The 11,792-nt window shown below is 29.0% G+C and overlaps 1 protein-coding gene across 1 annotated transcript in view; it reads right to left on the bottom strand.

Moving 5' to 3' along the window:
- Positions 1-11,792, bottom strand: part of btv (beethoven) — a gene marked incomplete at its 3' end in the record, with an annotated part of 240,143 nt that overhangs the window by 113,173 nt on the left and 115,178 nt on the right. Inside the window, 2 exon segments of the mRNA XM_067051518.1 lie at positions 4,362-4,585; positions 7,850-8,032. Of these exon segments, the coding sequence (XP_066907619.1) occupies positions 4,362-4,585; positions 7,850-8,032 (407 nt within the window).

Below are 11,792 nucleotides of genomic sequence, written 5' to 3'. Positions count from 1 at the left end.
GTTTTCACTTACTACATGTTTTCTTCCTTGGTAGTACCCCACAACAATCTTCTCCTAAATGAATAACCTCTTTTTTAAACAGTAAACCCTCATTAAATACAGACATTTTTGACTGGCTGGAAAGCCACTTCAATATTTCTTTTACAAAAGAAAAACAAAACAAAAAGTATAATTTATTTTAAACTAAATATACTTTTTGCTCAGAACTAGAAAAAGTATTAAAAAAAAAAAACTAAACCTAAAACTAAATGGTACACAAATAACTTCAGTTATTACTCCAGTCTTAACCCTTTCTCCGATCCAGATTGAATGTACAATAAAAAAAGGATGAAACAACATGTTAGTTTCTAAAGTGCTTGGTTCACTCAATTACATTTTGTATAATGTAGTGAAACAAAAAAAAAAAAAAACATTTTATTTTAAGACTATTCAAAGAATGAGACCAGGGCTAGATTCGAATTCAATTATTCTATTAATTAAAGAATGTATTTCTTTCTTTATTAATATAGTACACCAAGTAACAACAATTTTAACGTTGATCCTGTATAAGATGGTACTAAAATGTCATTGAAATCCAACCTCTTTTATTCGTTTTGGAAACTAGAGGACAACAAATTTTAATAGGCACAGGAGTAAACTGGTCCAGTAGAAATCTGGCTCGCGTGCAAGGGTTCTTCTGGAATAAACTCCCAGCAGGAAAAATTCTTAGCATGTGTAAGGGACCTTGGAAGTGTAAAGTTTCATTTGAGTAGCTAGTTTAGATCAAGATACTCGTACAACCACAATATCCAACCCCTTAGCTTGGAAAAAATTAACGAAATAAAAAAAAAATTATTTATTTAACACCAATTCTTGAATAATTTATCTTTGTATTTATATTTCAATAATTTAATAAGTATTTGGAAATATGTTAACGATAAGCTCTGTTTGTTGGTTTTTAAATTGACAGAAGAAGGTTCTAGTTGGATATAAAAGCTTTCAAAGGTTAGTCCTTTGTCATGGTTACGAGCCATAGCAAGTATAGAAGTTTTATCAAAATCAAAGGAATGGTTTAAGGTATCAAAGGAAGATGAAGAACATTCTGAAAGTTTTGATACAGAATAATTACCTTATCGGTCTTTTAAGAGGTTTTTGGTTTCACCAATGTAAGCGGATTTACAATTGGGAGTGGAGCAAGGGATGCGGTATACGACATGTGATCAGTGTAAAAGAGGGATAGGGTCTTTAAGATGCGAATAGATATTTGATACTTTGTTGTGAGACCTGAAGCAATATGAAGGTTAGGTATAGTAGAACATAAGGAATTTTTGGATGTTATCTGAAAGAGAATTGTATATATGGTAGTGACCTGTGTAAGGGAACATAGAGGGGTTGTGAAGAATTGGGTGAAGTGGTGAGATGATTTTTGTGGTTATTTATAAGATTATGAATGATATGGAGGGGGAAGTTATTTATTTAAGAGTATTTGTTATTATAGTTGATGGCTAAGAGTATTTGTTTAATGCAGTGTATGTTAGTTTCATGGAAATGTTAATCAGAGAAGGAAAGGCAATGATGAATAAGGTTTTTGGATACCATAATTTTTTGATGGTAAGGATGCTGGGAATGGTAGTTTAAAAGTGCCTGAATAAGTTGGTTCAGTGTTATAAGAAAATAAAGGCTATATGAGAAAAGTAATCTTATTAAATCACCTTTCCAAGGAAAGGAAGGGTATTGCTTTCAGATCTCACAACAAACTATCTAATACGCATCTTAAAGACCCTATCCCTCTTTTACACCAATCACATGTTGTATAAAACATATCTTGCTCCACTCCCAATTCTAATTTCGCTTACCTTGGTGAGACTAAAAACTTCTTAAAAGACCACATCACACAACAAAAATATTCTGTTTCCTCACATGATTATTCTGCCTCAAAACTTTTAGAATGTTTTTTATCTTTAAACCATTCCTTTGATTTTGATAAAACTTCTATACTAGCTACGGTTCATAATCATGATAAAAGGCTTAGACTTTTGAAAGCTTCTATATCCAACAAGAACCTTCTTCCGTCAATATAAAAACATTATCAATGTTAATTTTTTTTACTCCATGGTTTATGTTCATTTATATTTTTAAAATTATTTGCCGCCACCCTTTTCTATATTTCCTTATTTAAATTTCTTATTTTTACCCATCCAAGTAACTTGTAATGTATTCTTGACCTGGTAGTTTCATCATCTTTTTGAACGTACTCAAAATCTTAACTGCACATACCACTGACCTCACTTGGATTTCCAATCACTTCCAAGCAGGTTAGTGTTATATGTTTTTATTCTCTTTTTTCTAATCTTTCTTTTACCACCTTCTTCCTGTCTATTATTTTCTTATTTTCCCTTACCCACATAATTAGTTATGTAGACCACACATTATTATTGTTATATTTTCTAATTACTTCTTTTGTCTTACTTAAATTTATTTTTGTTTCTTTATTCCATTATTTTATTTACATATTTCATTAGTTACATATATTTTCATTCTCTTTGTTTTTCCATAAGTTTAATTTTTAAATTATTATTATTATTATTACTAAATTGAAATATTCATATATCTTTTGCATTATATAACTTTATATATATATTTTTTTGTTCTTAGTCCTGATGAAGACTAGAAATTCTGGCTGAAACGTTGGTACTAATAAATAAGTTTTTACTTATTTCTGTTCTTGCTGACCGCACCCCCAACCATCTCATAAATATTATTCATGGTAAACTATTTTCTCATCATTATTAGAATATAATTTATATGATTTATATTTTATTTATACATAGGTATTAATGGTAAGCTTAAAGATGAGTATGTAATAGGGTTAGAACCTGTTAATGAACTTCTACAAAAAGTTTCAGTTAAACTGTTGAACAAGTTCTTATACAAATAAGTTTTCACATAAAAGTTCAGTAGGAACTTTTATTGAAAACCATTTGAAAAACGTTCCTTACAGACCTATAGTAAAAGAACATTTTTATAAAAGTCCTGGTGATATAAGTTCTCACCAAACTTTTTAAATAAATTTTCTAATAGAAATTATACCGCAACATTTTAAAAATGTTTACAGGTATATGTAAGTTTTCACATTCTCAAGCTCCTATCACCTCAACTTTTTGGATTTTTAATAAATGGGGCCACTTCATATGCTTTTGGAGGAACAGAAAATGAAAATGCTATCAATCTTGTACTCACACATTGATTTATTTTAACTTTTCAGATTTCCAACATCCCTACAAATTAGCACAAGGTAAGTATGGTTTTAGGATTTTAACTGGCATAAATGTAATTATGAAGAAAATTAACCTTACAAATACATACACACACTGTTGGGAGTACAGTTACAAGTAGAAGGGAAGTATTTGCAGATACAGATCCTTTCAAGTACTTTGTATTCGAGGGACCACAGTTCCTTTTTACAAGCACAGTATCTGCTCTAGAAACTTATAAGTACAAATACAGTAGTTGAAAAAAGGAGTTGCAAATACTTCCCTCAACTAGAACCTGGAAATGTAATTGTAGGTATTTAAGATACACAAATACAATTTCTGATTTCTACCATATAAAGGTAAATTTACATGTAACAGCAGACAATCTTGTAATCTTTACAACTTCATCACATCATCTTTCTCCCTCCACCTCACTTGTTCCTTGTTTCCTCTCCCAGTTTTTATTTTTCCATTACTTTATGATTATGTTTATTCATTACTTTATTAGAAATTAAAAACATCCCAAACAAGAACAACACAAACTATGAGCAGCTAATCTATCAAAAGAACAAACAAAATAGTGTGGGGCTCAGCTGGCCTATTGTGTTATGTCATTCTCTATTTAGCAGACCTGTTAACAGACTCTCAACCATATTAAATGTTATATCGTATTAACATGTTAATATATGGAAATATCTCACCATTTACCACACTTTAACATGTTAAACTTAAGATCATCAATACCCCTAATATATAATACATAAGTAAATCAGTTTATAGCAAACACAAGATTGAAAAATTAAGAATAACCTATTATACCTATACTAGTTAGAATATATATAACAGTGTGAAAAAAAGAACATTCCTTTGGAAATAACGTTCAAAGAATACAAAATATTACACTAGAACTTTCCGATCTCTGACCTTGCTTTGCAGTTGAGTGTAGATGATTAAAAGATCATCTCCTTGAATAATTATAGGTAAAGAAATCTAATGTTCTTAGCAAGTGCTCAATCAAAACCATCTATTAAATGTGTACCAAGTAGTCCACAAGCAATAAATATATAGCATTTTACCATGATTATAACTTATGACAATCTCAAAATTCAATAAAAAACTAAATCATACTTAGCCATTTCAAATAAATTCACGAGCTTATGTGATATCTTTTCAGCATATTTAAACCCTTCACAGTGCAATATTACACGAGCAATGTCAATATTATCTGGTTTTGACATAACAACTGGTCTGAATAACATCTTTAAATTTTCAGGCAACTTTTGTCGGCCTCCATATCCTTTCCCAGCAGGGTTTAAAGTTATAAAGATTCCAGAGTTAAAATCAACTTCAACCTGTATAATAATTTAAAATTTATATAAATCAGTTTGTAAAACACTCTTATTGTTTAAAAAAAAATAGTCTAAATATTTAATACATGAAATTAATCAGATCAATAACTTCAATAAACATTAATTAATTTTGGTCCTCAAACAGTAATTGCGGAGGCGGGAGAATGAAATATCTTAAAGAATAAAAAGTACATTTTGGATATTAAAATTATTATTGCTAACTTTTTTAAGTGTCTTTACAATCACATAAACTTATATTTAAGAAAAAAAAAAGTTCATCTTAAATTTATCATTAATTTTTTCTTGAAGTAAACTATTCATCACTTTTAGTTTGTTCTTTACATGTTACTACATTAAAGATTGTGGGAATGAGGAAAAGTAGAAAATTGAAATTGTTGAAAAACAAACATTTAGTTGGGGAAAGAATACTAAAACAACAATATTCTCAAAAATAATAATAAATATACAGCCTGAAATGTTGGAATGGAAAGAATGCTTAGATAAATATATGTCAATTGAAAAGGGTATAATTGATTAAGTTCCCTGAACTGATAAAAATATATATATATAATAATAGTAATATTCTTATAACTATCATAATGACCTTGTTTTTAGTATAGTTAACTACACTATACTAATATAATTTATTATACATAAGCAATATATATTTCTTAGTCTTTTAATTAGAGATGGGCAATAGTCGATCAACTCTGATAATTTAAAAATTTTTAAAGTGAAGAGTTCTGGGTTCTTTTGGTACTCAGTATATATTACTTTTTAAAAGTACTCATACAGGTGTTTGCCAACCACTAGTCCAGTGCAAAAAGTAATCATAATTTATATCTTATTAAAAAGTATGATGTCAAAATTAATTGAAAAATTGTCTATAGTTCAATTACACCCTCATTGTAGACAAGAATATTTTTTTTTAAATTTCTTGTATGCTATAGTAAATTATTAGAATATCAAAGCATGGTTTATATTATTAATATTATGATTATGAATGACAAGATTATAGCATTCTTGATTAATTAATAATTGACAAAACATGGGATATATATTAGAGATTAAAAAAGAAAACCAATAGATATATGACAGCATGATCATATTAATAAGAAACAGGACTCTTGTTGATTTTAAAAAAATGAAAAACATGCAGTAAAAACCTAAAATGTGCAAAATCGTACAGTAAAAATTTAAAATCCTGCATTAATAAACTTTATTAATTAATTTATAATATTAATAGATGGAAAACTAACCTAACCTTGTTTGAATCAAATTAAATTCGCTAAATACTCTCTGCATTTATAAAAACATACATAAAACTAAACTGCTCTGTTTAAAAAACGAATTTTTGGACATAATTGAAAAGTTATGAGAAAGTTAATTGAATTAAATGATTTTATATTCCTATTATGAAGGCTGGAATTCAATTTTCAAAATTCCTCAATTTTATGTTTTAGAAAAAATACGCAAAGGCACTGAGAAGAAAGGAGTATTTAGTATTCTTAGATAAGTCAACGTACGTCACTAATAATCCCTTTTTATTGATTTACTTAAATTTGTCAATTTAAACTAAAAATTAAATAGGGGGAAATATAATAAAATAAAAAAATATAGGCATACAGACACCCACCCATTAGGGATGGGATATCGAAAGAAAAATATCGATATTGATATTGAAACTTTATCGATATTTTGTTTAAAATGACTTGAAAATTGTATAGAAAATTTGAAGATGGAATATCGATATTTTATTTTGATAAATACATATTTATTTCGATATTTTGTATTGTTGTAAAATCGATATAGAATATTAGCAACAATATTCCGATATTACCTTATCTAAATATCCATATTTTGTTAAAAATTACTAAAATATCATATAGAGATTTTAAAATAGGAATATCGATATTTTATTTAGATAATTAGATATTTATTTCAATATTTTATATTGTTGTAATATCAATATGGAATATAAGCAATAATATTCCGATATTATTTTATCGAAATATCCATATTTTGTTAAAAATGACTTAAATATTATATAGAGACATTAAAATAGGAATATTGATATTTTATTTTGATAAATATATATTTATTTCGATATTTTCTATTGTTGTAATATCAATATTTCGATGAAAATATATCGAAATGTTTTATCTAATCTTCCATATCGATATTGGTAACAATGTCGAATATCGAAAGGAATATGAATTTATCAATTTAAAATATCGAAATACCTTATTTTAGCTTTTCATAAAATTTTATAGTTTTCTTTCATAAAATATTGATATTTTTATAAAACAAAATATCTTTCTAATCTTTCATATTGATATTAGTAACAATGTCGAATATCGAAAGGATCATGAATTTATAAATTTAAAATATTGAAAAACTATTTTTATGCTTTTTATAAAATTTTCTTAATATTTTTAATTGAAATATCGATATTTCGATGAAAAAATATCGAAATATCGTTTCTAATCGTTGATATCGATATTAATAACAATGCATTTATCAAAATAAAATACCTTATTTTAGCTTTTCATAAAATATTATAGTATTCTTTCATAAAATACAGATATTTCTATAAAATAGAATATCTAGATATCGTTTCTGATCTTCGATATATTACTAACAATGTCAAATATCGAAAGGAATATGAAATTATCAAAATAGAGTATCGAAATACTATTTTTATATAAAGTATCAGCATATAAATATAAATATGTTACTATAATTTTTGTTACATATTAATTTTTTCAACAGTTTTTATTCAATTCCCTTTTTCTATTGTTTAGTAATAAAGTTGAGTGATTCTGTTTTCTTCTTTAATTCTGTATATGTTATCATCAATCTTAAAAACAAATATAATGATATCTTAATTCTTAATACCTACTCAATATCAATTTTCATGCTTCTAAAATTATTTCTTTTTTTTATTCCTTTATTATCTTTGGAAAAAAATTAAAACTTTTTGTGTCCTTTTTTAAAAAAAATAATAAGATATATAAAATTTCCACACTAGATGCAGTAGGCATCGGGGGGGCCAAAAACTTACAAAATAAAAAAAGGAACAAAATGGTCTCTTTCGTTCAAGAGATAATTGTTATAAATTGTATTGGACCTGATTAGTATACTCACCAAGGAGATAAGAAAAGTAAAAATCATTTAGAAATTCAATAAAATCAGGAATAAAATACCACAACACATACTAGAATAATAATAATAATAGAAAAATATATAGTGATAAGAAATCAATACCTGTTTATTTAATAAAGTGACTGATTTTGTTTTGAAATGTAGAGCTTCTTGTATATCATTTATTTGAGATGAGATAAGAGAGAGAGTACGTTCATCTAAACGATTGAATTCATCAAAACATCCCCAAGCACCACATTTAACCAGTCCAATCATAATCCTAGTTAACGAATATGCATCAAGTCCCTATAATAGATGTAATACAATTATGTACAGAAATCAGATTCAGGAATGTCTAGACCTATTTATAATAGTATTGTAACTTTTGTAATGAAAGGAACATACTTCAAAATAAAAGGTAGAATAGCAAAATAAAACAGATTTTTTTTCAAAAAAAATGAATAATCATGATATCCTATAAATTAATTACTTTGTTTTAATGGTAATTAATTGACAATTGTATCTTAAGCTATTAATGGTGATTACAGTAGATTGAAAATTAATATTTTTAAAAATAACTCTAGTTTATAAGCAAATTAAAATGTGAGAATGGACTTAAAAAGGCCATTTTACTCGGTAATTAAAAAAAGCCAGATCAATCACACATTGGAAATTCTATGAAAAAATACTTGCAACTGGTTAATTGTACCAAGCCTTTCCTATTTCTCTAAAACTTAATTTAAAAATAAACAAATAATTTTAAAGAACAGCTTATTTTAAGGGAGCTGGGTTGATTTTTCAAAGGAGCCAATGCAATAGAGCCAATTTGGTTTTGAGTTTTTTCTTATGATTTTCTTTAAGAATAATTTCCTGTAATACTTATTCTTAATTTCTATTTTTTCTTAAATTTACTGTAATTACAATTATGATGGGAAGTTAAATAAAGTTTTTAAAATATTTGAATCTGCTTAACATGCATCTTTGAATGACCTCTTATTTAACTGCATATTTCACTGATGAAAATTGGTTTAACATAGCAAATGAACAATATTGAAATGATAAATAAAATAAATACATATTAAAACCCTTTATACATAAAAATTCACTGTTTACAAAAAAAGAGGATATTACAATATATTATAAAGGAAGAAAATATAATGAATAAATATAAACAAAATGAAAGAATCGTAAAACAAATCAATTTTATACATTAATAAAAAAAGGAAAAAACTAGATACTTTATAAAAACTAAAACTAATCCTATAATAAAGAACAAAAGAAAATTGTCGAGGAATGTGCCTTGAGCAATGTGAGTAAATTTATATCTAATCTCACCAGATGACAACTGAGATGTTCTGGAAGCACGCAGATTAGGGGCCCCCGTACAGTGAAGCTTGGCCAGATGTCTACGACGTTCTGACAATAGAGCCGCAACAAGGAAAAATTGAACTACAAACAATCCCATCATTGTTTACAATCAAGGACAGCCTCCTTTTCTCCTTACTCCTTTTCCGCCAAAGGGATCGCATCACTTTTGTTTATAATCACAGGTTTTCGTTTTTAGTAAACAAATGCCTTATATAGTTAAAATAAATCAATTTCCAAGTCAATTTTATAAATTGACTAAACAAATAAAATTATAACATTTTTTGTTTTATGTTGTTTCAACATATCGCCCACCAAAATTTTGTTAAGAACACAAATTTTAAAACTAAATGATACTGGTTAATAGGAGTCGAGGGTGCTATCATAACTACAGGCCTTGGTGTTCTAGGAATTCTTGGTCCACTTGCCTATGTTGCAATCGGTTGAGGTATTCCATATGCCAACGCGCTCAAAAATGCTGAACCTTTTGTTGAATCAGTTTCCAGCATTGGAGAGTGCTGATTTTAGATGGGACGTTCTCTTCTGACAACACGGTAAGTGTTCTGCAAATCAGAAAATGTCCCGGAGTAAGACATTCTATGTTACCAGGTTCGGACTGTTGAGGAGCAAAAGGTATTGAGTGCTGTGGGTGAAAAATGTAAATATCCTACATGGTAGTGATCAATAATGATTTTAGTCAATGACCTCCTGGAAGTAATTAAGGATGCTTGGCATCATAAGACAATTGATAAAGGTGCAGATGACCACCACCCTGATACAACCCACTCAACCCAATGTTTTAAAGTCAATGAGTTGACAATCTTGTGGATCTGAAGCGCTTTTGAACAAGCTTCAAAAGTTCTCTTCCAGCGAGCATGTATTTTGTTATTGTTATCGGATCTTCCCTTCAAGGTTTGTGCTTTGCAGCATCTAAGAAGCATAGGATATGAGCTGTGACTCGTGCTAACCTTGAGTAAAAAATAAATTTTTCTGTAGTCGAGGATGTCTGATTCTATGATGGTGTTCAGAGTAGGGCTATGTTTTCTTCAATCTCAGGAAGAGCTTTGATATGGCTTAAGATTGGATTAAACCAACCAATTCTGGTGATGAGAGAAACATGGGTCAATTACACCATAATGAATGGATTGAACTATTGGGACCTGATGAAGTGCATGTGGTGAAATCTGAAATATCAGTATTGGCTCCTTTGCTGTTTTTATACATCCCATTCTTGATATACTGGTTGGTTTTGATGTAGGAGGAGTCTGAGTTGCAGACAAAATTGAATTGAATTGAAATTGAAAGAGATGAATGATCCTGAGTGGGATATAGACCTTAACTACACTCTTAGTTGAGAAGTTTCAGACTCCTTTGAGCTTGTGGATGATGACACCAAACCTTGTTTATGATTGTGTTGATCACTACAGTTGTAATTCTTGTAAGGTGTTGTCAAACCCGATGTGCCATACACACATTGGTCACTGGAACCATATTGCTGCTGGCTTTTAAGAACACTCTGATAAAAAGTAGAATTGGAAGTGTCAAAGTTTGCTGAGATGGATAACTATCATATGGGTAATGTGGATAAGGCCTACTAAGATGAAGAACATGTACTCTGGCTTGAACTAGTAGTATATATTCTACTACTAGTCTATGTCAACTGACTAGAAGAATAAGTTGAACTATAAATAGATGGAGATTGATGAAGTTTCTTTGAATATGGTAATGTTTGGTACATAGGTCCTTGACACAAGCTAGATGAGACAGGAGAAACTTTGGTAGTTAACTCACTTCTTTTTGATATGTCATTATTCCTAACAGGGCTAAAACTAGTTTCATTTAGAAGGAGAGAATCACTTGTTGCACCCGATTGGTGAGGCAACAGGTTTTCGGATAAGACTACGGGAAAATGAATAGGCGTAGGGTGTGATACTTCAAGAGACTGATTTGTTTTGCATAGTTTCAGGGCACCGAATTTTACATCAGGGAGACCAATATTATTTTCTACAGAACTTAGTGCCGTTTCTACTGCAGTTCTAGAATCTTTGAAAGAGGTGGATTTTTGGGCTTGGCCCATACATTCTTATTTCTTGGTTATTAATACCTGGTCTGTCATTCCAAAGCTTTGACTTGTCATCTATCATTGGCTTAGTTGATTGCGATAATAAACTAAGGGCTTCTTTTGGTTCTGAAGATTGCTGCGAGAGTCCACTTCAGCGTATCCAAATATAGTGGGAATTAAGCGAGGCGCATCATTAGCTACTCTTATAGGTAGATGTCTACGACATTCTGACAATTGAGCCGCTGCGAGGAAAAACTGATCTATAAACAGTCCCATCATTGTTTACAATCATAGATTGCCTCTCCTTTTCCGCCAAAAAAATCGCACTGCTTTTGTTTACAATCACATGTTTTCTTTTATTAAAGAAATACTTCATATAGTTAAAATAAATCGATTTCCAAGTCAATTTTACAAATTGACAAAACAAATTCACACGATCAACAAATTCGCTCTCCGGAATTCACCCTCCTAGATCCTCTTCAGTGACCCGCTAAACAAATTCACTATTAGACGGCAATGTGAGATCAGATCATCATTTATAGTCACAGCAGTAGATCAGTTTACCAAAAACAAACAAATAGATACATTTTACGAGAATAAGACCAGCACATAGATTCAAAGGAAAACACAATAAAAAGC

This window comes from Halyomorpha halys, unplaced genomic scaffold, assembly GCF_000696795.3.
Source record: "Halyomorpha halys isolate HHAL.00 unplaced genomic scaffold, Hhal_1.1 Scaffold598.1, whole genome shotgun sequence".
NCBI lineage: Eukaryota > Metazoa > Arthropoda > Insecta > Hemiptera > Pentatomidae > Halyomorpha > Halyomorpha halys.
This window is presented reverse-complemented; position numbering and strand designations above follow the sequence as displayed.